Source organism: Pogona vitticeps, chromosome 2 (genome assembly GCF_051106095.1).
Source record: "Pogona vitticeps strain Pit_001003342236 chromosome 2, PviZW2.1, whole genome shotgun sequence".
Classification (NCBI taxonomy): domain Eukaryota; kingdom Metazoa; phylum Chordata; class Lepidosauria; order Squamata; family Agamidae; genus Pogona; species Pogona vitticeps.
This window is the reverse complement of record NC_135784.1, coordinates 273,190,076-273,215,675: the sequence shown is the minus strand read 5'-3', so window position 1 is coordinate 273,215,675 and position 25,600 is coordinate 273,190,076. Positions and strand designations below refer to the sequence as shown.

The 25,600-nt window shown below is 42.9% G+C and overlaps 1 protein-coding gene across 4 annotated transcripts in view; it reads left to right on the top strand.

Moving 5' to 3' along the window:
• The window catches only part of VCAN (versican), a 181,027-nt gene that overhangs the window by 120,300 nt on the left and 35,127 nt on the right, over nt 1-25,600 (top strand). For all 4 annotated transcript variants that reach the window (XM_078386387.1, XM_020790238.3, XM_078386385.1 and 1 more), the window contains 2 exons: nt 13,605-13,763; nt 17,262-17,344. In XM_078386387.1, the coding sequence (XP_078242513.1) occupies nt 13,605-13,763; nt 17,262-17,344 (242 nt within the window). The remainder of the gene's footprint in view (nt 1-13,604; nt 13,764-17,261; nt 17,345-25,600) is intronic.

Here is a 25,600-nt window from a genome sequence, read left to right as displayed (position 1 = left end):
GCGTTCAGCTCTACTGCTTGCTAACACTAGTAGAAGATTCTGCCTAAAAATGTAGGCCTGGTTGAACATTGGCTCACAGCCTTGATCATAGCAACCAATTTCTGTCAGACCCAAATTAGTTAACATGCTTGTCCAAAAACTGGAAAAAGAATGGACTTGAGCATCCCATTGATAATGTCTGAAAAATGTTATTGTTTGGAACAAAACCACAAACCAGCAATGTCCATGAAAGATGAAGTGGGATGATTTACAAGATCCCTTTCTTTCGAGTCGATTGTAGATTGAAAAATAAGGCCCAGCTTACTTTTGAAGTCATGTAGGCCTAGTTAAATGGCCATCCTACAGGTACTGATAAGTTTGTCTGTTTGAATGAGACAGAAATGGAAATGATTAATGAAAATCAAAAAGTTAAAAACAAAGCCTACAAAAGTACTACTCTGGATTAGGACCCCAGATGTTTATTTGTATCTCACCTCTTCCCCATCTGACAGGGATGGCTGTATGCAAGCCATTTCTTTTTCATGTTCATTCTATTCAAAGCAGACAGTTCCATTCCCTCAAGGAAAATCTGACCATTAATGTTGCAAGACTGAAATAGAAGTATCAGTGAATAGTAGCTATAATAAAAATGTTTGTAAAAGAAAAGAAAAAAGCAACCCCATCTCCTCCTTGTAGTCTCCACAGTTTGTACCATGGGGGATATAATATAGAAATCTGAAATTACCCTTAACTGCAATAGCCAGACCTACCATAAAAACTGGGAAAGAATAGTTTTCCAAATACCTTTTGAGGTACATGTGAATGGGCAAAATCCTGCTGGCACAATTCTGCCAGCATAAACCAGACCAGGGGGTTGGAAATAATTAATTTAAAACTTCTTATCCTGCTTCATCAGCTTCTGAGGCTCCCTAGGCTCCCTTCTACCCCAGAGAAGACTTTGGGAGCCTTGGCATTTCAGGGAGCTTTTAATAGTCATAAATAGTTGCTGAATCACTGTGAGTGGGATCAGGACTGATAATTTTCAGGGCCAAGGAATTTTGGGGGAGCATGGATTAAATGGTTGGACTGTCATTGAAGCTACCAACATGAATTTGACCCAACTCCGGGAGGCAGTGGAAGACAGGAGAGCCTGGCGTGCTCTGGTCCATGGGGTCACAAAGAGTCGGACACGACTAAACAACAACATGGCCATATTTTTACTACTTCCTCCCTAATGCTTTGGCTATGAGGACCTCCTGGGCTAGAGGCATTATGCCAATAAATGGCCAAGGAGAAATCTAGTTAGGCAGGGGGTGGTGGCTAGAAAGAGGCTGGTGGCAGTAGCAGTTTAAGTCTGCTAATAGAAACCTTTCATTGCCAGAAACTGATAGAAAAACTGTACATTCTTTGCTATGCATGCTGGGATTTAGAACCCCAGATTCCCCTTATTGGTAGGAAGGACCCTAAGGATGCTCTGTCAAGAAGCTGGCCCATCTCTGTTTCTACCTTCTCCTTCCAATGCCTCGGGTATGCTGGGCCCTTGTGTGGCCTAGAAGCTGATGACTTCTCAACTACATCTTTAAGAGATAGCAGTGGGAGGATTATTGTGTTTGCTCGAATCTCGTGTTGGAGAAGGTCATTTTATTCACATTAAAATAAGAACCTATAGAAATACTTCCAAATAAATATGGAAACCAAAAATGCAGTTATCCTTTAGTATTTTCACTCCTCTAAATTTCTGAGGAATTCTCAAATAATAAAATGTATACAAAATTGTGTATATTTGCAAATATGTCTTTAAAAATGAATGCATCGGTGAAATAGTGTACAGAAATACATTGTATTAGAGATGGGACGTATAAATCGAAACTATTGAGCAGCAAATGTTAGGAAAAATGAAAGCAAGCACCATTTTAAACACATTGAAATACTTAAGTTACCTAGTGTGGAAATGAATCAGAAAATTTGGAAAGAAGAGATAATTGCAAAAAAAAAAAAAAAAAGGAAGGAAGGAAGGAAGGAAGGAAGGAAGGAAGGAAGGAAGGAAGGAAGGAAGGAAGGAAGGAAGGAAGGAAGGAAGGAAGGAAGGAAAATTGACAGATTCTTCCATCCCTACTGGGAGCATGTGGCAAATGTTGATCCTTTGTGTGTGGTCCCTTGGTGTGCCTGCAAAATATAAATCCCCTTCAGGGCCAATTAAGGGATGTTCTTGAACTCTCAATAGAAATAAGCTATTTGAAAATTATGATTACAGTCCTGTGGCCTTGATGCAGAAAGACAAATAATGTAAGCTTCTTTCTCCCCCACTCAGAAAGAATTCCTGATGTGTAATCAGTTGTGTGACCAGTGTCATGACCAGTTTGTGAATGGGCACACAGTGAGGAGCTTCCAGAACTGAGGGGTGGAGATTGTGTGAAGTCTTGCTGCTCCTTGCTTAGACTACATGATGCTAGCCTAGAGCTATAAGAGACATACAATTTGGCTTTGTACTACCATTTTCCAAAACCGCAACACTTCCTTGCAGTCAAATGACTGAATACGCTGAACTTGCCTTGGTTTTAGCTGGATGATTTTTGGAAACAAAACAAAACAAAACAGTATACTGTGGCAAAATGTGAACAATCCAGGATTGCACAACCAGAATAAAAAGGTCTAGTTTTGTCTGGAACCTCTCTCTTACACCCCTCTTGTTCTTCTCCCCAATCTCACAATTTTCCTTTCGGAGCCCTTTCTTTCCAACACTTTAACATCTGGATTGTTCAAAATCTTCTTTTTAAAAATATAAATGTTAAAATAAAATCAAACCTTTATGTGCCTGAATCCCAACAGACAACTCTTTAGCAAATGCAGATGTTTACCAAATGCAGATGTGTATTTGAAGCTCCTGCCAAAACTGCACAGATGCAATTGTGAGAAGGCAACCCTCCCTGAGACAGTATCGCCAGCCGTGGTTTCTTTTTCTCCTTTTCATTTCTCTTTTCTTCCCACTTTGCTAAGCAAACCAAATGATCCCATTCATCAGTAAAACTGTTCAGTTTTATAAAGGAGTTCCCTGTCAAAATGTTTGCCATACTGCTGTCTCTGCTCATTGCTTTGTTCTGGAAATGATTATAGTCTGGGAAGGGGGAAAAAAGCAGCTTCCTTTGGCAGAGGTTTCCAGCTGATTTCCCACAGCTGAGGAGGACTAGAAGGGAGGGGTAGATGGGAAAAAGCATTGTCATCATCTCAAGGCATTTGGCTAAGTTAAATCCACACGTTCTTGGTTTGTAGGCTTGTAGCACTATTTCATATCAAGTCCCGAGCAGAGTTATGAATAATGTTATTCATTTAAAATAAATGATGGCATATCTTCAGATACCATAGCTTTAGATATCATAACTAAATTCAGCAGGTAGGCAGGAAGTGGAATTGTGGCAGCCCCTGACCTATTTGCTGAGCAGAAAGGGCATCTGTGGGGGTGAGGCATTGCTCATGCCTGAACTATTGGTCATCCAAGGTGCAACTGATCACCTGAACAGATTGTGTGTCTTCATACACAATCATAGAAGGAAAGACTTGGAAGACTCTAAAAGGTCATTTTGGCTATTATTTGCTATAAAGGAATGATACTGTCAGATATTGGCTAGAGTTTTTATGTATATACCTCACACCCATAAAGAAAAACAATCCTTAACATTTATATTAATTGAGTGAAGCACATGGATCGTCTTTTGAAGTTCTTTAGTAGGCAATTTGTATTTGCACAATGGCCTATAAAAACTTGGTGTCTTTGCTGGCTTGGGGAATTAATGCAATGGCCCTGCAATTGATGTACTCTTTGGCATCTCCTTGCTTTGGGAATCAAATGTATATCCACTGTCTCCTGTCTATAAGCTGTTATTTTGTTTTGCTTATTTGTTAGGTTAATCTTGTTAGGATTTTTGATACAAAGGGGACATGGTGGAGCTGTGGGCTAAACCGCAGAAGCCTGTGCTGCAGGGTCAGGAGACCAGCAGTCGTAAGATCGAATCCATGTGACGGAGTGAGCGCCCGTTGTTTGTCCCAGCTCCCGCCAAGCTAGCGGTTCGAAAGCATGCAAATGCAAATAGATTGATAGGGACCACCTCGGTGGGAAGGTAACAGCGTTCCGTGTCTAAGTTGCACTGGCCATGTGACCACGGAAGATTGTAATCGGACAAACGCTGGCTCTATGGCTTGGAAACGGGGATGAGCACCGCCCCCTAGAGTCGAACACGACTGGACAAAAATTGTCAAGGGGAACCTTTACCTTTACCTTATAGCTTGAATTAGTTGATGATTCTTTCTTATAATTCATTTCTTCTTTGCAAGAATCATTATAATTCACTTTGTCCTTATTAGGTCCAAGTCACTGAAAAGTTGCCTTTTGTACTCTGACTCTTATCTTTGTTAACTTTTGCTTTTGTTTTTCATCTGTTTTCACTGATCCTGCTTTTCTTTTCTTTTGACAGAAATAATACCTCTGGTTCCAAACCATATTTCTTTGGTACATGGATAATTGAATTTACTTATGCAAATCTGTTCTTTGTGTGGCCTTTAAATTATTCACAAATATTATTTCAATTATGTTTTCAATGATATTTTGGCTCCATGACAGTTTTAGTGTTGCTTCAGTGTTCTTTTTCATTTTTAGTCAGATTTTGGTACCAATAGTTCATTATCTGTACCAGAGCCCATTCTTGGTTTGGTTTGGTTTTTACAAAAGAAAACAGAGCATCTCCATCCTCTGCTTCCAATTATACAATGATTTCTATATCACCCATCCACTGATGACCACATGTGCCATTGCAAGTTAAGGCAATTATCCCAAGCAATACATACCTAGAGGACTTGTCAAAACCAGCCATGACAATTGCTTTGTGTTTGGGTGATATGCAGTTAAATGGTGGAAAAAGATGTCACATTGTAGGATCCTCTCTTGCTTGAGATCCTGTAGGTCATCTTGACCATTGATATTGGTGTTGTCAACATTCAAGCTGGTCTTTGCTTGGTAAAGTTTGGCATTCTTTTTTTCTGTTGGCAATTTGGGCACGATATTGCAAGGCAGTGTTGAACTGTTTCCTGGCATTTTGGTTTATGGATATAGAAACAATATCTCACATTCATGGACTAGAAGTTGTTTATTTTTTGAAGAAATTGTTTTTCACATTTCATCTTCAAATTATATGTATTGCAGACTACCAGATTTTCCTTTTGTCTCCATGTACATGAGCAGTTAGATATCCTTTTCGCTTTAGTCCAGAATATACTTCCTTAGTGATGGCACTATTCATATTTTTCTTTTCCTCTTCCTCAGTAATTGAGTGCCTTTCAACCTAAATGTCTCATCTTCCAGTACTACCTTTAATTTGATTTAAGATTGTCTGATTACAGAGTTTTCAATGTATTAATATTCAGAAGTGGGTAATCAGCCTTCTCGTGCAGAGTACCAACATGACTTAACTTGAATTTCAACTGTTGTTGTCTGTGAAAGATCCTCTGGCCAGTGTTACCTTCTGCTACTGCTGATACCCAGTACTACCCTACAGGAACTTCTACACTCTCATCACCAGTGGAATTATCATTTCTCTTCTTTTGATATTTATTTATTTATTTATTTATTTATTTATTTAATTTATATGCCGCCCACTCTACCCAAAGGTCTCTGGGCGGCTTACAACAATTAAAATTCAATGCAATAAAATAAAATGATTAAAATACAATTAAAATACAATTAAAATTGCCATCATTAAGACCCACAGTTAATGTTATTTCAATTAAAAGCCTTCTGGAACAGGAAGGTTTTGACCTGGCGCCGAAATATCATCAGTGTCGGCGCCAGGCGAATTTCAGTTGGGAGGGCGTTCCATAGTCTGGGGGCAGCTGCCGAGAAGGCCCTTTGTCTACAAGCCATCCCTCTTACCTCCTTGAGGGATGGCTCTTTCAAAAGGGCCCCCTGGCTAGATCTTAACAGCCGGGTAGGCTCATATGGAAGGAGGCGGTCCTTCAAGTATCCAGGGCCCAAGCCGTTTAGGGCTTTATATGTCAAAACAAGCACTTTGAATTGGGCCCGGACAGCAACTGGTAACCAGTGTAAATTATACAGAATCGGCTTGATGTGCTCTCTGGCGGCCCCACCACTCACCAGCCGCGCAGCTCGATTCTGAACCAGTTGCAGTCGCCGGACCGTCTTCAAAGGCAGCCCCACGTAGAGCGCATTGCAATAATCAATACGAGATGTTACCAGTGCATGTGTAACTGTCATGAGACTCCACTCGTCCAGGTAGGGCCGTAGCTGGTATAATTTCCGCAGCTGAAGGAAGGCACCCCTGGCCACCGAGTCCACCTGAGCTTCCAAAGTTAGACTGGGGTCCAGGAGCACCCCCAGGCTGCGGACCCTGTCCCTTAGGGGGAGTGTAACCCCATTCAGGACAGGGAAGTGGCCCTCCAACCTGTCCGGCGAAGCACCCACTAACAGCACTTCCGTCTTGTCTGGATTGAGTTTCAATTTATTAACCCTCATCCAGTCCATTATCAGGTCCAGACACGAGTTCAGCACAGAAACCGCCTCACCTGGATTGGTGGAAAACGAGAGGTAGAGCTGAGTGTCGTCAGCATATTGCTGACTCCTCAGCCCAAACCTCCTGATGACCTCTCCCAGCGGTTTCATGTAGATGTTAAACAGCATGGGGGACAGTATCGAGCCCTGAGGAACCCCATGACATAAATGCCATGGGGCAGAGCAACTGTCCCCCAGCACCACCCTCTGGATACGGTCAGCTAGGAAGGAGCGGAACCACCGTAAAACAGTGCCCCCAACTCCTAACCCAGCCAGCCTATCCAGAAGGACACCATGGTCGATGGTGTCGAAAGCCGCTGAGAGGTCCAGGAGTATCAACAGGGTCACACTCCCCCTGTCTCTCTCCCGGCAAAGGTCATCATACAGGGCGACCAAGGCTGTCTCTGTACCAAAACCCGGCCTGAAACCCGACTGAAATGGATCCAGAAAATCCGTTTCATCCAGCAGCGCCTGGAGTTGCCCGGCCACAACCCGCTCCAACACCTTGCCCAAATAAGGGAGGTTCGCCACTGGTCGGTAGTTGACCACCAGCCTTGGGTCCAGGTTAGGCTTTTTAAGGAGTGGTCGAATTACCGCCTCTTTCAAGGCGGTAGGGACCACTCCCTCTCTCAGAGAGGCGTTCACGGCCTCCTGGACCCAAGTGCGAACCCCCCTGGCAGATCTTCCAATTAGCCAAGATGGGCAAGGGTCGAGCGGCGTGGTGGTAGAACGGACAGATCCAAGCACCCTGTCCACATCCTCGGGTCTCAACAATTGAAACTCATCCATTAAAGTTTGACCTAAGCACGGCACACTGGACACATCTTCCGATTTTGCAGTAACAGTGGAGTCCAGCCCACTGCGAATCTGAGCGATTTTTTCCTCAAAATGAATAGCAAACTCATCACAGCGAGCTGATGAGCAGTCCGGGACCTCCACCGGGTTTCCCGGTTGAAGAAGATCCCGGACCACCCGAAACAACTCTGCTGGACGACATTCTGAGGAAGCAATGCGGCTGGAGAAATATTGCCGTTTCACCAGCCGTATTGCCACGAAATAGGCCCGATAATGGGCTCTAAGTCGTGTTCGATCGGATTCCCAGCGGGACTTCCTCCACCTGCGCTCTAGCCGTCTCCCCTCTCGCTTCATCGCCCGCAGTTCAGAAGTATACCAAGGAGCTGTCTGGGCTCGGCGAGCAGGGAGAGGGCGCTTAGGCGCAATCGTGTCAACCGCCTGGGTCATCTCCCTATTCCATAGGGTGACCTGAGCTTCGACAGGAGCGCCAACCATATCAGACGGATACTCCCCCAGAGCATTCAGGAATCCATCTGGATCCATAAGTCTCCGAGGGCGGATCATCTTAATAGATCCCCCACCCTTGCAGAGGGAAGAAGAAGCTAATAGACTAAACTTGACCAGGAAGTGGTCTGACCATGACAATGGGGTCACAACCAGCCCCTCCACATCCAAACCACCATCTTCCAGTCCCGTTGTGAAAACCAGGTCCAAGGTGTGGCCCTTCTCATGTGTCGGGCCGATGACACATTGAGACAGTCCCATGGTTGTCATGGCGGCCATGAAGTCCTGAGCCGCCCCAGTCAAAGCAGCCTCAGCATGGATGTTGAGGTCCCCCAGCACCAGCAGCCTGGGAGTCCTCAACACCAGGTCCGAGACTGCCTCCGTCAGCTCAGGTAGGGAGACTGTTGGTACGCAGCAGGGTGGGCGGTACACCAACAGAATCCCTAATCTGTCTCGTGAGCCCAACACACAATACAGGCCCTCAAGACCTCCTCTCAAAGGGATAGGAAGCCTGGTCAAGGAGATAGAACTCCTATAGACTATAGCAACTCCCCCTCCCCGACCCTCCGAGCGACACTGGTGCTGGACTGAGTACCCAGGAGGACACAGCTGGGAGAGGGGGACACCACCTTCCTCTCCCACCCAGGTCTCAGTAATGCACGCCAGGTCAGCACCCTCATCCAGAATTACATCATGGATGAGGGCAGTTTTATTTTGTACTGACCTGGCGTTCATCAACAGCACCGTGTGGCTCGAGGGTTTGCTGATATGGTCGCCTGATACCATTTGGTTGGAGGTAGGACTAGAAGAGGGGATAGATGTAAGATATCTAACCTCTCTTCTCCTACGCGGGCATGTTCTACCCCCACCACCATTCCTTCCCCTACCCAGCACCACCTCAATGGCTGCCCCCTCCAACGCCCTCCCCCCTTCCTGTTCCATCAGGTCCACTGTGGGTCTCTATGCAACCCAATAACAGTTAAAAACAAACAAAACAAACCCACACCCCTTCTAATGCCCCTTCTCCCCTCCCAGCCAGGTGGCTGGTGTTGAGGAAGGGGTGGGGTGGCCCCAAGCAGCAGCAGCAGGGTCCTGGTCCTGAAAGGCCGGGGAGCGCAAGCCAGAAATTCTCCCAGACACGTCTCTCACCCGTGCCTGGGGACGGCAGATATTGCAGGCAACTCCCCCGACGTCAGGAACGCTGGTCTGTGAGGGCCCTGGCACAAGCTTCCGGCTTTTATGGCCTCCCTCCCCTCCCAGCCAGGTGGCTGATGTTATGGAAGGGGATGGGGTGGCCTGAAGCAGCAGGAGCAGTAGCAGCAGGGTCCCAGTCCTGAAGAAGGCCGAGGGAGCGCAGGCCAGAAAGTCTCCCAGACACGTCTCTCACCCGTGCCTGGGGGCGGCAGATATTGCAGGGAACTCCCCCGACGTCAGGAACGCTGGTCTGTGAGGGCCCTGGTACAAACTTCCGGCTTTTATGGCCTCCCTCCCTCCCAGCCAGGTGGCTGATGTTATGGAAGGGGATGGGGTGGCCTGAAGCAGCAGTAGCAGTAGCAACAGGGTCCCAGTCCTGAAGAAGGCCGAGGGAGCGCAGGCCAGAAAATCTCCCAGACACGTCTCTCACCCGTGCCTGGGGACGGCAGATAATGCAGGCAACTCCCCCGACGTCAGGAACGCTGGTCTGTGAGGGCCCTGGCACAAACTTCCGGCTTTTATGGCCTCCCTCCCCTCCCAGCCAGGTGGCTGATGTTATGGAAGGGGATGGGGTGGCCTGAAGCAGCAGGAGCAGTAGCAGCAGGGTCCCAGTCCTGAAGAAGGCCGAGGGAGCGCAGGCCAGAAAGTCTCCCAGACACGTCTCTCACCCGTGCCTGGGGACGGCAGATATTGCAGGCAACTCCCCCGACGTCAGGAACGCTGGTCTGTGAGGGCCCTGGCACAAACTTCCGGCTTTTATGGCCTCCCTCCCTCCCAGCCAGGTGGCTGATGTTATGGAAGGGAGTGGGATGGCCTGAAGCAGCAGGAGCAGTAGCAGCAGGGTCCCAGTCCTGAAGAAGGCCGAGGGAGCGCAGGCCAGAAGGTCTCCCAGACACGTCTCTCACCCGTGCCTGGGGACGGCAGATAATGCAGGCAACTCCCCCGACGTCAGGAACACTGGTCTGTGAGGGCCCTGGCACAAGCTTCCGGCTTTTATGGCCTCCCTCCCCTCCCAGCCAGGTGGCTGATGTTATGGAAGGGGGTGGGATGGCCTGAAGCAGCAGGAGCAGTAGCAGCAGGGTCCCAGTCTTGAAGAAGGCCGAGGGAGCGCAGGCCAGAAAGTCTCCCAGACACGTCTCTCACCCGTGCCTGGGGACGGCAGATAATGCAGGCAACTCCCCCGACGTCAGGAACGCTAATTCCTGAAGGTGGCAGATGCATCTTAGTCTGGTGTCTCAACTATGACCATTCTGCCTTGGTGGACAGTGCTAGGAGTTGTAACAAAGCGGGGAAAAGAGGAGCAGCTCAAAGTGAACAGGCTTATTAGAAATATGTCCCATAGGTTTCAACATCTTGCTTCCCTCAGGTGCAATAGAACTCAGTCCATTGATTGTAGAAGTTTATTGAGAAAAAGTTGTAATAAGTAGCCGGGTAATAGACACAGAATGCCTGATAGCTGAGTGACAATAGTTCCTGTCATAACCAGTGAAGCAAGTTTGCTGTGATTAAGTTTAGTCCTATTATGGGACTTAAAAGTGCAACCTCATGCATATAAATTCCATGTTGTTCCATAAGGCTTATTCCAAGATATGTGTTCATAGCATTACCAGTTTGGACCAGAGCCATAAACTGTTGTTTGGACAATTGTGAAGAGTAGGTCCTTTTAAAATGTTTGTTGTATGCTTTTATTTGGAAGTATATTGTGTGTAGTTTTAAAGTGGCTGTTTCATACAGGACATTCACTAGCGGAAAAGCAGTTTATAAATAAAGGACATAATAACTGAAACCATGAATATATCAGTGTTTGTAGGCAGGTCTAAAGATATGGTCTCCTTCATGATAAAAGGCCACTTGCAAATAGAATAGCCATAGTTCAAAAAAACACTGAAATACACTTGTCCTTTGTCATACGTCTGTCTGGATAAGTGTGAGCTTGACAGTGTTATTCACACAAGCCCATTAAAAAGTGCTCAAGGTCCAAGAGTTTCACGCCTTCCTATATTTGATAGCATTGATTTGTTGGCTGATGCAAAAGCTTCTCTACTACGTATTATAGAAATTAGGAACTGAATTGTTTGGAGTAATAAGTCACTGAATCAGTGGGGTGTGGGTGAGTCAATTCCTCTGTTAAGTTCCAGGTCAACTCTGGTTGTGGCTTGCTTTAGTGTAGTAAGTCACAATTAGAGTAAATCCATTGAATCAACAGGAATTAAGGAGGAGTTGCTTAGCGTTGTAAGTGCAACTTGCAATGCTAAGCAACAGAATTTCAGCCAAAGAATGCTTTTCGTGAAAACAGGAGGAAAAAAGACTGCTATAAGCCATTGCCATATTAGCTCCCAGCAACTACCTGCTGCTATTCTTTTTTCTCTGCAATTACATGTCCAGCTGTAATGATCAGCCGAAGTTATTTACAAAACTGGTGGAACAAATTAGCTGCAACTAATTCAGATACTGTTGTTTCCAGTGAGACTGTGGGGCAAACCAGAGGTTAACAGGATACCATCTGTATCTTATTTATATATCCACCCTATTCACATACTTTTTTGGAAAAAAGGAGGAGGGAATTGGGTGTATTTAATTTTTAGACACTAAAAAGAAAAACAAAAAAAGGGGAGGTGAGCAAAGCCAGACTGGGTGGGAGTGACTGATTCAATTTCCTTCCAAGACTGACTACATGATCCCAATCTAAAACAGAGATTCAAGATGTTAAAAAAGGACCTAATGTGAGTCAGCCATTTAATTATTTTGTATCCTTCCTCAAGGGCAGAAAATTAACAATGCTTACAAGAGATCTCTTCACAGGTTGTTTCCAAACTTCACTAAGTCCATATTTTCTCCATATCTTGGAAACTTTGTCCCCTAGGTTGGGTTTGATCAGATGTTTCACATTTCCTTTAATGTTAACTACACAGGCTGATTGTTTTAAAATAAGAAGCTTTATCAATAGTAACTCATGTAAATTTTACTATTCTTTGCTATATGTCTGTTTGCTGTTTTCTAACTCCAGTGTGGAATTTGTAGGATGTTATAACAGAAGTTTCAGAAGATCATTAGCAGCATAATCGTAATTTCAAAGCTTGGAAGAGTTTTTTTTTTCCCAAACAACTCTAGACTCCCTGAACTAGCATGATGCATGCATCCTGTAATTAATTATTTTGCAATAATTAATTATATTGTAATTAATTATAATGCAACCTGTGGGATTCTGGAAGCTATAGTCTAGTAAGTAAGTAAGTAAGTAAGTAAGTAAGTAAGTAAGTAAGTAAGTAAGTAAGTAAGTAAGTAAGTAAGTAGAAACCAAAAACTTTCTCAAGCTCTGTAGCCAGTACACATATTAATGGGTTAAAATTCATTTAGGCATGATGCCAAGCCATGATAGCCATTGAGTTCTAGGACTATATAAGTTAAAGACAGTAGTTGGTGACCTTTAGTTGCCAAGCTCATGGTGGATAGTTTAGCTAAAAAACTATATGAACATTTAAAGAATAACACAGTTGTTTAAGCATTTACATGCCACATATGAGTTTGTTCAGTTTCCTCCCCTTTTATGTGAAATGTGGCATCTGGTACAGAACCCCCCTTCAGCTTTCAAGGACTAATAGATGAAGATGTGTATTTACAAGTCACACAGGCAGTAGCCATAACCTCAAAAGGAGTGTATGTGATTTGCTTTCCTTGATGATTTAATGGCAGCAGTTCCCTCTGTGGAAGGAGTAATCTGTAGATTTGGAGGCTTCCTTCTTAAAAAGTAGTGAGAGGATGCTGCTGTGGTGAAGTGTTTTAAGAACACACTGGTTTCAGCTATGACAGTCTACCTTTTCGACCATATCTCTCAGCCAGGAATTCTGGGGGTTATTGACCAAACAATGATGTTTCCACGTTCTGTTATTTTTCTCCAGTGGGTTTTAAATGCTTAGTCTGAAACTTCTGACTACAGTATAGTTTTCAGTTCTTCATGAAAACTCTCCACAGTTCTCCTTCAGTGTACTTAGGAGCCTTGTGGTGCAGCGGTTTAATGTACTGCTGCAGTCAAGACCCTGCTCATGACTTGAGTTTGATCCTGACAGGCTCAGGTAGCTGGCTCGAGGTTGACTTGGCCTTCTGCAGTCAGTAAATTGAATACCGAGCTCATGTGGGTGCATGTCTGTTAATGTGTAGCCTGAATAATTAAATTGCAAACCACCCAGAGAGTGCTTTAAGCATTATGGGACAGTATATAAGCAGCACACTTTGCTTTGCTCTCCAAACTTCTGTAAAGTCCTTTTCTCCAAACCACCTTGTCTCCTTCTGCACTTCATTTTGCTCAGAGCTGGGCATCAAAAACCTGAAAAGCAAAGAAGAAACTGTACAAACAATACACAAGTGTGAAACAAAATAGTTGACATAAACTTACATGAATGGTTATGTCATATTTACTTATTTTAGTTTATTTCAGTTTTGTCATGCAGAATATGGGTTGCCTTATCTTTGAATGCTTCCATATGGACAATGTTGATGTTAATATACTATCAAGTGGGCAGCCTTAGGCATTAGCAACCTGCATTTCTTCTAAGAACTTTGTGCTTATTTGTTGCAGACACTGAGACCTGCGATTACGGGTGGCACAAGTTCCAAGGGCAATGCTACAAATATTTTGCCCATCGGCGTACCTGGGATGCAGCTGAACGAGAATGCCGCCTCCAGGGGGCCCATCTGACAAGCATCCTGTCTCATGAAGAACAGCTCTTCGTGAACCGTACGTGGCATTTTCATCCAATGCTGGGCCTAAGGATGCAGTGGGAATGGAATGGCGCTCTCTGTTGTAGTTGTTTTTTTTAAAAAAATACTCACTGGACCTCTAAATATTGTCTTTATATATTGCTTTTAAAGTGTGTGTTATCATTTATTCTTTTAAAAGAGGGCCTTTTGTCCCAGACGGCTGTTTTATTCTTTTCATTCTCACTCCAGAATCTGTCATACTCAATAGCTGGGGTAGGAGAATTTGTTGATTTTGAAGGGAATAATCTTTGACAAGCCTGAAGAACTTGGTCTTTTACGAGCCCAAAGAATTTACCTCAGAAAAAGTTGTACTAGAAGAAAACTTAAGGTGTTGGTCTTTTGAAAATGTTCATTTTAGGCCCATTTTTGAGACACTTCCATCTCCAGACAAATTAGAAATACTCACAGGGAAAGCAGCATCAGTCACTTCTTATTCTCTTAGAAACATAGCTGACATTTGTTACTGGCTCAGTTGCAGTCTAAAAAACACATACATTCCAGACTAATGTGCATTAGGCTTAAACCCTTCATCAGTTGTCCTTCCCTGAACATGTTCTTGGAAGAAATGCGATTTTGTTTTTGTTGCCTCCTGAAAAGCCTGTGGGTTGTTGATTTTCTGCCATAAGAAATAATACCCATGCTTGTAAATGTTGCTGAACATTATCTGATGTTAACAAAAAAAATGTCCCTGAACAGATCAGTGAATCACCTTGGCAGCATTGAATCTGTCCAAGACTTAAGAAATAGAAAATATAAAAATGTCATGATCACCATTTTTATTTACAGTTCAATCATGTTCTATTTTTGCATACAACATCAAAATAAACTAGCATAGTGCTAGAGTTTTTTAACACACACACACCCGTAAAATTCAGTAATCCAGAGTATTTTTGGTGGATTTTTGTGGATGCCTGCAGTTATGGAGAGGGGCACCCATTCTGTATGCAACCCCCCAGTCATTCTTTCTTTCTTCTTGCAGTGCATTATATCCCCAAATTACAAATTTGCATTAAACAAGAGGTACAGGGAACAAACACTGTGTTTTACATTCTTTTTGCAAACTTTTGGAAAGTAAGATTCTCCTCAAAACAAGGTTTACTGTACTGTATCTCTTGTTTTCACTTGAAAATTCACTTTTCATAAATGGCATCTGGAGTTTTCCCACTTCTAATATCTGCCATGGCATTAAATTTCCATAGTGGGTACTGGTAACAGGAGTTCTGGGCTCTGTTGCCATCTAAGGCGATTTGATTATCTATTTTGTACATTTTATATATTCATATCCTGCATTCATATCCTGCCTGTTCTTGAATATGTTCAAGGCATCATCATAGATAGTTTAGAATGTGGGGTTTCTAATAGAAACAAGTTTATTAGAAATAATTAATACACTTGTTTCTCATAGCCTCAGTCTGCAAATCTCCCCTTGGTAGCACTGCTTCACTGTCCTTTAAAATCATTCATTCATTCATTCATTCATTCATTCATTCATTCATTCATTCATTCATTCATTCAACTTATATGCTGCCCACACTACCCAAAGGTTTCTGGGTGGCTTACAACAATTACAGTGGGGTCTCTACTTAAGAACGTCTCTACTTAAGAACAATCCAATTTAAGAACAGCTCCATTTGCTAAATTTTGCTTCTACTTGAGAACAGAAATCCAAGGTAAGAACAGGAAAAAAAAACCCTTTCCTGCTCTTTTTTTAACCTTAGGTCATCTTAGGTTAAAAAAATTCTCCCCCTAGTGGTGGAGTACGTATTAACCAGCTTTGCATTAGTTCCTATGGGAACTAATGCTTCAATGTACGAATGCACCTCTACATAACAAAAAAACAGCCAGAACGGATTAATTGGTTTTCAGTCCATTCCTATGGGAAATTTTGCTTCAACTTAAGAACCTTTCAACTTAAGAACGCCATTCCAAAATGGATTAAGTTCTTAAGTAGAGGTTCCACTGTAGTTTCTATGGACAGAAAAGAGCAGATACGGATTAAATGGTTTTCAATGCATTCCTATGGGAAATGCAGATTCAACATAAGAACTTTTCAACTTGAGAACCACCTTCCAATACGGATTAAGTTCTTAAGTAGAGACCCCACTGTAATGTCTTGCCATGGTGCGTATCTCTTATGCATACACCATTTTGCTACTGTAGCTGAAGTTTGTGCCCTTAAGTCATTACAAGGGCACATCCCAAGATCCCAGCTTTGGTCCTGAAATCCCTGGGAATGGGATACTGCTTACCTGGTGACTACTATTTGTAGTAGGTTGACAAGGATTTCTCACTTTCATTTGATTTAACCTGACAATAATAAAACGGCTCTCATGACCTAGAATAGTGGCAGCAAAACTTTTTGGGCCCGAGTGCTCAAACTGAAAGGGGGGGAGAGAAAAAGTGGGTGGTGGGTCACGGCAGCAGAACTGGAAGTGGCGGCGGAAGGGGGAATCCCGGGCATGGAGGTGCCTAGAGACACCACTCCAGATCCACTGCCAGGGCCAGCTGCTCCTGATCCTGACCCGCCGCCTGTCAAAGCGCCAGCACCATGGCTGTAGCCACCTCCTGAGGTTTGGCTGCGGGGGGGGGGAGGAGTAGTGATCCAGAAACTTATGTCTCGCGTGCCCACAGAAAGGGCTCTGCGTGCCAGCTGTGGCATGCGTGCCACAGGTTCGCCATCGCTGACCTAGAAGATACCACTAAAATGAAGCAGAGATCCAGGGGATATGAATATGAAGTGTGGCAGCACAGTTGCCACTGCGCTCCATTCCTGCCCACCCAGAACCAGCCTGGTCCACTTATCGGACTCCACGCATCATGCACATCCTTCAACATTGTCGTCACACCAATTGCCGACATAGTCCTGCTGGCACTTCCCTGCCTCTCCCTGCAGCCGATTGCTCAGCAGCTCCTTGCTGGAGTGGTAAGCTGCAGGGAAAGTTGGGGAAGCACCAGCGGGACTGTGTCCGCGATAGGCGCAACCATGTTGACAGATGCACACACCTCTCAGAGCCTGGTAAGTGGACCAGGCTGGTTCCGGGGGCAGGCAGGCGGGAATGGACCATGGTAGCAGCTGTGCAGCTGCGATTATTAAAAAATAATAATCCTCAGCCTTTGCTTGGTGGATCTTTGGGTTCTAGTATTGCGGTGGGGACACCATCAATATCCTTGTGCTTATGCCTTTTTAGGCCATTCACCAGGAACAAAAATAAGATACATTAGAAACATAGTTTGTGTAAACATTTTTATCAGTATCTTAAGCTTTAGAAAAGTAGGTTGGACTTTCTGAATATTCATTTGTCTCTGAAGTGAGACTGTTTCACAGATGCACGCACACGCACGCACATGTGCGCACACACACACACAAACACACACACCTTGAGTCATTTTGTGAAATGCTTTCATTTTGAGACAATTTCCTTTCATGGGTAAGATTTTTTTTTCTAAATTTCCTTTGTTTCTTTTATGCTACTAGGTATAGGACATGACTACCAGTGGATTGGCCTAAACGATAAGATGTATGAAAGTGACTTTCGTTGGACTGATGGCAGTGTACTGGTAAGGCATATAAAACATTTCTGGAAGAATGTTTTTGTTAATGTGGCACTGCTCTCAATAAAAGAAACTAGGCCGGGCTGCAAGAACAATGGAGAAATGTGTTTTCTAGCCAAGAGAGCCAGCCAGATCTATTGCAATATATATAATACAATTAGCAATACATGTTAAAACAATAATTCATATGATTACAATACATGGTATGGATAAAATTGCCAAGATAAAAGTACTCTTTTAGTTTGAAATTCCTAGCATCTCTTAAAAAGTAACTCTTTCAAGCTCTGGCCAAGATTGTTCTGGATTCAAGATGTATACAGCATCACACTTCAGAAGGCTGGAATAGAATTGCCACATTTTAGTTTGCTCTTTTAACTTTTTCTTCTAAACTAAAATCTAATAGCGAGTTCCTTCCTCAACAGAAATCTCAATCCAGCACATATCAGCCATATTTGGACAGTCTGTTACTGTCTGATTTCCCACTGAATCCCTAGATATAGCCTAACATTTCCTGTGCTGTCACTTGTATATTGAAATAATGGCAGCTTCAGAAATAATTTGTCTTGATTGCATACCACTTAGCATTTATTATATGGTGTGTGTTTTTTGTTGGGTAGGGTGGAGGAATGCTTTTTTTTTTTAAAGAGTCTGGTATTCACTGCAGGCAATGGTCTAGAAAACAAAATAAACAGAGAAGCCTTGGGCTCTTTTATTGCTGAAATACTATATGGCTGGTACTAATGTGCTTTACTGCAGCTACAGCTTCTTTTGCAGTGTTGCAAGAGGGAGGTTGTTGCTGCACTGGGCTTCCTCCCACTACCCCCCTTTCATTCTCTACTTACCCTGGGTATTCCTTCCCTCCCCCAGTTCACAATCAAACCAAGTCCTAGGGCCTCAAGTCTTGTATTCACAAAATCAGCCTGTCTTCAAACTAGTTGGCATTAAACATGTGATTAACCAACAGCATTTGAGAGTCAAGGAATCCATGACACCAACTTCTAGACTCCAGGAAATGAAATCCTAATTCAGGCTTGTGGGCAACTTGCTGTGTTAACTCTTGAGTTAAACTTTGCCACGAAGAAGAAGAAGCATTTTGTGAGCAGGGTAAGGTCATCTGCCAACAGACCTCTTTCCAATTGATCTCCATCCCATTATTTCTCTGCTTTTGAAAAACCATTTCCCTTGATTTTTTGCCCTCTGGAAGTAATCTAGGTGTCTCTTGAACTCATTTGTGTTCATTGTTTCAATAGCTTCATATGGTAAACTATTCCTTATTCGCATCTGTAGGCAGTAATTCTATTCAACCTCTCTGTTTGTACTTTGTGTCATAAGTTTCCATTATTGCACCCAGTTTAGACAGTTGATGGAATCAGCCATTTATGAATTGTTTACGCGTTTCACATGTTTTTGCCATCCTGACAAATCACAGAAGCATATTAGCTACACCCACAAATATGCTCTTAAAAGGGGAGCTATAAAAAACTGAATCACAATACAAGCTATATAAAAAGACAGTTTTTGGAGTTGTAGCTTTGTTAATCTGTGCAAGCATTTCAACAAGAAACACAAAACAAAAGCAAAAAAAAAAAAGATGCTGTGGCACGTTAAAGATTGTCTGCTATATTTCAGTGCAAGCTTTTGTGGAACATCATCCACTTCTTCAGACAAAGTATTATTCTTAGAGTTTTGCCAGTATATAGATACAATTCTGAACAGCACACCTATGCATTAGGAAAAAATCATGGTCATTACCTGCCACAAACTACAAAGAATAACAATTTAATAAATCACTTAATTTTTTCCTCAAAGAATATGGAAACGAGGAAGGCTGGGTTGAGACCAGCATGTGCAAGGTCCTTGGTTTCTGCCATGCTGAAAAAAAAAGCAGCCGTAAATAGCCAGTTGGGCACGGTCAGTCATTTAAAACCTATCTCCTCCCACCATTTTAATACCCTTCCCCACTACAAAAGGGCAAGTGGAGCAGATCTGACTCCTAAGCCCTCAATTGATGCCCACCACTGGAAGAGAATATTTAACAGGTGATGAAACAGTTGGCTGAAATCCAGTAGTAAATTTCAACTCAAGTAGACCCATTGAATCGTTGGGGAACTGTTGAGTCAACTCTATAAATTCAATTGAGTCTGTAGACCTACTCAAGTTGCAACTTACTGCTGGATTTCAGTAATTGATTTATTTTATATATTTAATTAGACCTTAATTTCAATGAAGACTTGGCCACACTTGGCCCCTCATGATCTACATAGTCTTAATCCTGTTAGACCTTTATTTCCCTCAGAAATGGCACTCCAGGTGCTCAACAATAATAAAATGGAAATGAAGGCAAAACCTCAATTTAAATAGACCACAAATAGTTGGAAATACAGTGGTGCCTCGCAAGACAAATTTAATTCATTCAGCGGTTAATGTCGTCTTCCAAAAAATTTGTCTTGCGAAACGCATTTTCCCATAGGAATGTATTGAAATCTAATTAATGCGTTCCTACGGGCAAAAAAAGTCAGAACAAAGTCAAATTTGGTTTACAAAGGGCTTATTAAGTGCTCTTTAAAGCCATACATATAGTGAAGATGATTTCAAAAATTTCAATCAAAAAATTTAACTTTTTAAACATAACAGAAAAACATTTAAAAATCAGCAAACATGAGGCAGGAACAAAAAATGGAAAACAATTGTCTTGCGAAGCATGGCCATAGGAACATTTGTCTTGTGAATCACCAACCCCATTGCCAAAACCATTTGTCTTGCGAGTTTTTCGTCCCGCGAGGCATTCTATTGAAAATGTAGCAAAACAAAAAAAAGAGCACCCAAGCACCTCTACCTATAGATGTCAAATGTAACCAAACAGACACTCGTTGTTGTTTAGTTGTTTAGTCATGTCTGACTCTTTGTGACCCCATAGACCAGAGCACGCCAGGTCCTCCTGTCTTCCTCTGCCTCCCGGAATTTGTTCAAATTCATGTTGGTAGCTTCAATGACACTGTCCAACCATCTCACCCTGCCACTCCCCACCCCACCCCGCGCCACCCCCACAGCAAAGCACTGCTTTCAGAGGTGCATTTTCACTGCTGAAAAAAGCCCCAGGAGGCTTCCGAAAGCGGGGGGAGGGGGGAGGGGGTGGCGGGCCTGCCCCTACCACACCCCCACCCACCCCCACCCCAGCAAATCACCGCTTTCGGAAGCTTAATGCATTCCTATGGGGTTCCCCCCCCCCACATAGCGATGTTTCCGGATAGCGATGTTAATCCTGGAACGGATTAACGTCGCTATGCGGGGCACCACTGTATATATATATACACAGAGAGAGAGAGAGAAAGAGAGAGAGAGAGATTTATGGTACTTATATACCACCCCATTTTGGGTGGTTCACACAAAAATAGAGCCTAATTGGAACATAGCCATTGCATATAGGGCTTGCCTTCCATTGAATGGACCCTGCCATTCATTCTCTTTCATGAATTCTACCCACTGCATCACTCTCCCTGTTGGGCTTGACACTAGAACTTTTGTAACAGTGCTAGGTTGTGTGTTTTATTTCAGGATGGAAAAATTACATTTTTGTATTGGTTGCCTAGGGTGTAAAACAAACATAGTGCAACAAGAACAGGATTAGCCTGTGGCATAGCTTGAAATGTTGCCTGAAGAGTAATTCCAAGGCCCAGGGCATGATCTGAAGGCATATGGAGTGATCTAATGCTAAAGTGGGCTGGGTTAAATCAGTGTCTGGATAGGAAACCAACTGGGAATATAGTGAGATATGTCACCCTGAGACAGTCTGGAAAAGAAGTGGGATATAGCTGCAATTAGTGGTGAATAAATAATTCCAAGCAAGTGGTTCTGAATAATGGGCAAATCGACAGAATATTGTATTCTTAGCTCTTTTCAGCTATATCCATGACTTCTGCTTCTTCGCGTCTGTGAACAATTTCATATGAAACTTGAAAACTATCATAGTAAATTCAAGAGTGAGCTTTGGGGCTGCTTCAGTGCACATTTTTAATGAAGTAATTTAGGAAGTCCTCAGCTTTCTCATTCTGCCCATATAAGGCAATTTTTTTGCAAAAATCAACAAGATGTTTTGGATGGAGTACAGGATTGGCATATAGAGTAGTGCAATTGATGAGGAAGTTTAAGGTTCTTTCCTAAGAGAGCTCTGCCCTCATTGCAAAAGTTTTAAATTCATGACAAAAAAAAATCACATATTTAACTGCTTTAAGAATAATTTTCAATAAGTTTACTTCAAATGATCTGTAGTTTAATGACATGGTTTGGGGAACACTAAAATTAAATTTTACCCATTAACATTGTAGCTTTGAGAACTGTGTAAGTATGAGGCAGAATCAGCAGAAATTTACAGTGCAACAAGCGCATAGTAGTGGTTTTCAGGAACAAAACATACTGTAGATGTAGGCATTTAAATCTGAAGTTTTATATGCATCAAACTGGATTTTGAACATTGAAGGTAAAGTGTAACCTCTTTTAAAGTTGAAATGTTAATCGTAGTGGAATTTGATGTGAAAATTCTTTTTTAGGTTTTAATTTAGCACAGTTTATCATTTTTTTTTAGAAACAGCATTTATTTCTCAGGTGCCCTGTTGGCATTACACTGTATGGTTTCTTTAGCCATTACATTTATATCAATGCACTGAATTATGAAATTTAATCTCGGAGATTAAAAGCCGAGCAAAATATCTCTTTTGACCATGCAGTAGAATAGTCCTGAATGTTTCTTTATATAATCTTCAAACATTATCTTTCTACAAGTCAGAATACGGCTATGCTGTTAACTGCATGTTTCATTAAGCAAGGTGTTAGATGAAGTGTGGAATTAAGAGCCTACCTATTTATTTCCAGAATTGTTGGGTTACTTTTTTCCCATGGAAATGATCAGCTGTTGGCAATTTACCAGAATGAACAACTGTAAAAATACCAGACTTTGCAATGAATTCCCCCCTCCCGCCCCCACATTGACTGGAATGTATATGAAGTTAGCAAAAATGATTCCAGTAAGTGGAGTAAGATTCTAATCCATGAGGACTCACTGACTAGCAAAACTCTGAAGGAAAAAAATTGCTAAGGTCATTGCAGAGCTGACCATGAGCCATTTCACTGGTATTGGTTTGTATGGGCCAAGCAAAATTACTTTCATCCATCTGTTCACTAATCCTCCAGGTTTTACTATTGAATTTTTTGCTTTTTTGTGTATCTCTCTCCACCCCCACCCCATTTTTGTAAGTCTGGAAAAACCATTCAAGAATATGGAGGGGGGTTGCTTGCATTCTAGAGGTGTCAGGAATCGAGTTCTCTTTGTAGAGTTCCTGCCTTTGCTTTAATGCACCTCTATTAATATTGATCCAACAGTACAAATGAAGAATTGAACTGCAAGGACAAAATCAAGTAAGATCTCTTACCAATGTAAAGATATAATACTTTTAAAATGAAATTTTAGCTATACGATTGGATTGCACTTCAGAATAAAGGGTGATCATGGCATTCCATGCAGCTATTTAGAATATATCAGAATGTTTGTTAGAGTTTGGTAGAATGTTTTAAGGAAAATACATCTATCAGGGTGCCATTCAGGCTCTCCATTTGACCACTGCCACTTCTACAGAAATCAAATGCATACATGGATACCTCTCTTTATCATCATGTCTAAAATACAGTGGTGCGTCGCTTGACGATGTTAATTCGTTCTAGCGAAATCGCTGTAGAGCGAAAACATCATCAAACGAAATAAAAAAACCTACTGAAACACATTAAAACCCGGTTAATACGTTCCAATGGGCTGGAAACTCACCGTCCAGTGAAGATCCTGCATAGAGGCGGCCATTTTCCATGCCTGTGCAGCGAGGAATCTGTCCCTAAGCACAGCGGGGGGGGGCATTTTCTTCAGCCAGTGGCCATTTTGAAACCCGACAATCAGCTGTTTTGATCACCGTAAAGCGAAAATCGGTTCCCGAAGCAGGGAACAGATCATTGCTAAGCGGAAAAACCCCATTAAAACCATCGTTTTGCGATTGCAAAAACCTCACTGTCAAGCAGATTCGTCGTTAAACAGAGTGATCGTAAAGCGGGCACGACTGTAACCCCATCTTTACTTCACTGCTCATATCTACCCTGTATTACTATCACTGCCACTTGGACACAACGTCCATGTACAGTACACATGCAACAAAATCAAATACATTGGGACCTCGACTTATGAACGTCCCTTTCTCCAAATTTTCGACTTACTAACGGCTCCGTTTGCAAAAATTGGCATCGACTTGCGAACGGAGCCTCGGCCTATGAATGAAAAAAGGCAAGGGGAAAGGGTGGGAAATTTGAATTTCCCGCCCTTTCCCCCTGCCTTTTTGCCTTTGGAGGTCTCAAACAGCTTCCTCCGATGTCGGGGGGAAAGCCCTTTGAGACCTCTGAAGGCACTGATCGCGGCTGCAAGGACTCCCAGGGAGGTCTCCCATGGCGACGGGGAAGCTCTAGGAGCTTCTCCGCTGCCATCGGAGACCTCCCACCGCGATTGGAGGCAGCGGTCACGCAGCGCTGGGAGGCTTGAGCTGGCCGGGCACTTGGAGGTCACCCAGTGCCAGGAGACTTGAGCTGTCTGGGCACTTGGAGGTCACGCAGCGCCGAGAGGCTTCAGACTGGTAAGTTTTTAAAAAACTGTTCTGGGTGAGTTTTGGAGGGTGGGTTTGGACTTTGGGGGTTATGTTTCTGTTTTTGTGTGTGTGTGTGTTTTTGCAATCCCAGCGTGGGACTTGTTCTGTTTATTTTTAATTTTGGTATTTTTTTGAAATGCTGGAATGGATTAATTCCATTCCCATGCATTTCAATGGGAAATGGTACTTCGACTTGCGAACCTTTTGACGTACGAATGCCGTTCCAAAAAGGATTAAGTTCGTAAGTCGAGGTACCATTGTACATGGATTTATTGCATGAGAGTTTCCTGCACAGAAGTTATATGTACACAGTGATACATGGTCGATGCAGACAGATGTGATGTAGATGGTGAAGTAGAGAAGTGTGAGGGAACACAGTGACTGATCCCGTCTTTTGCATGCAAAAGTCTATAGGTTCAATCCTTGGCATCTTTATTTAGGAAGGACGAACAAGTGGGGCACTCTGCCTGACACCTTAGAGAGCTGCTGCCAATCAAAGAAGACAATAATGATTAGATGGACATAATATTGACATGATATAAGGCAGCTTTCTAAGTATCTAATGCAAGTTGCTATATCAAAAGGAAAAATATCTCTTAAAATCTGTTTACATTCCTGTGTAGAAGAAGCTGTTGCAAGGGCTTTAGAAGTATCTGCTGAATGGATCATTTACCAAGGAAGAAAAGGACAATAGGAAACTTAAGATCTTGCTTGCATTACCAGTTAGGCTTGTTCTCAGATTTATTTCTTGAGTTTTTCTTTCTAGAAAGCTGGAAGGAAGTCAGGGAAATGTGGATATGAGGCTGGATCCGCTGATTGTACCTTCATCTGTGCAGATGTAAATGGTGCAATCTCTTAACAATAACCTGAACAGACCTATTGAGGTCAGGATCACATGCTTCCTTTCCCCCATCTTCTTACCTTTTTTTGTGTGCTCCCCTTTCTTAACTATGTCAGAGCATTACATAAGTGCCTGTGCCAACTATGGTTAAGGCTAACCAGGCTTTTAATTAAACAGTAGGAGATGGGCATGAACCACCATTTCGGCAGTTCGTGCTGGTTTGTTTATTGGCTGAACAGGTGTTTGTGCTTCAAAGGCCCACTTACTCCAGGGGGCACCCACTCGGAGGCAACACCCTAGTTTCCCTACCCCACCTCTTCTGCCTGCTCCCTCTTGAGTGGGCACCCGCTGGAGGAGACAGGGCTTTGAAGCACTGAACACCTATTCAGCTGATAAATGAGCTGGCCAGAAGCACCAGACCGGTGGTTTGTGCCCATCTCTATTAAACAGAATTTATGGCCAAGGTTTGAATAGCGAAGAAATAATTGTTTATGTGTTTTGTATTTTTCAGCGGCACAAATTGATTTTGTTAACAGATGAGTCTTGCTGAATATTTTTGGGTATACAGCTTCTATTTACAGCTCACCTCTTTCTTTCTTTCTTTCTTTCTTTCTTTCTTTCTTTCTTTCTTTCTTTCTTTCTTTCTTTCTTTCTTTCTTTCTTTCTTTCTTTCTTTCTTTCTTTTTCTTTCTTTTGTCCGACTTAGTGGCAGCTCACTACTCTGGGTGGTGTACAAAGAAACAGAAA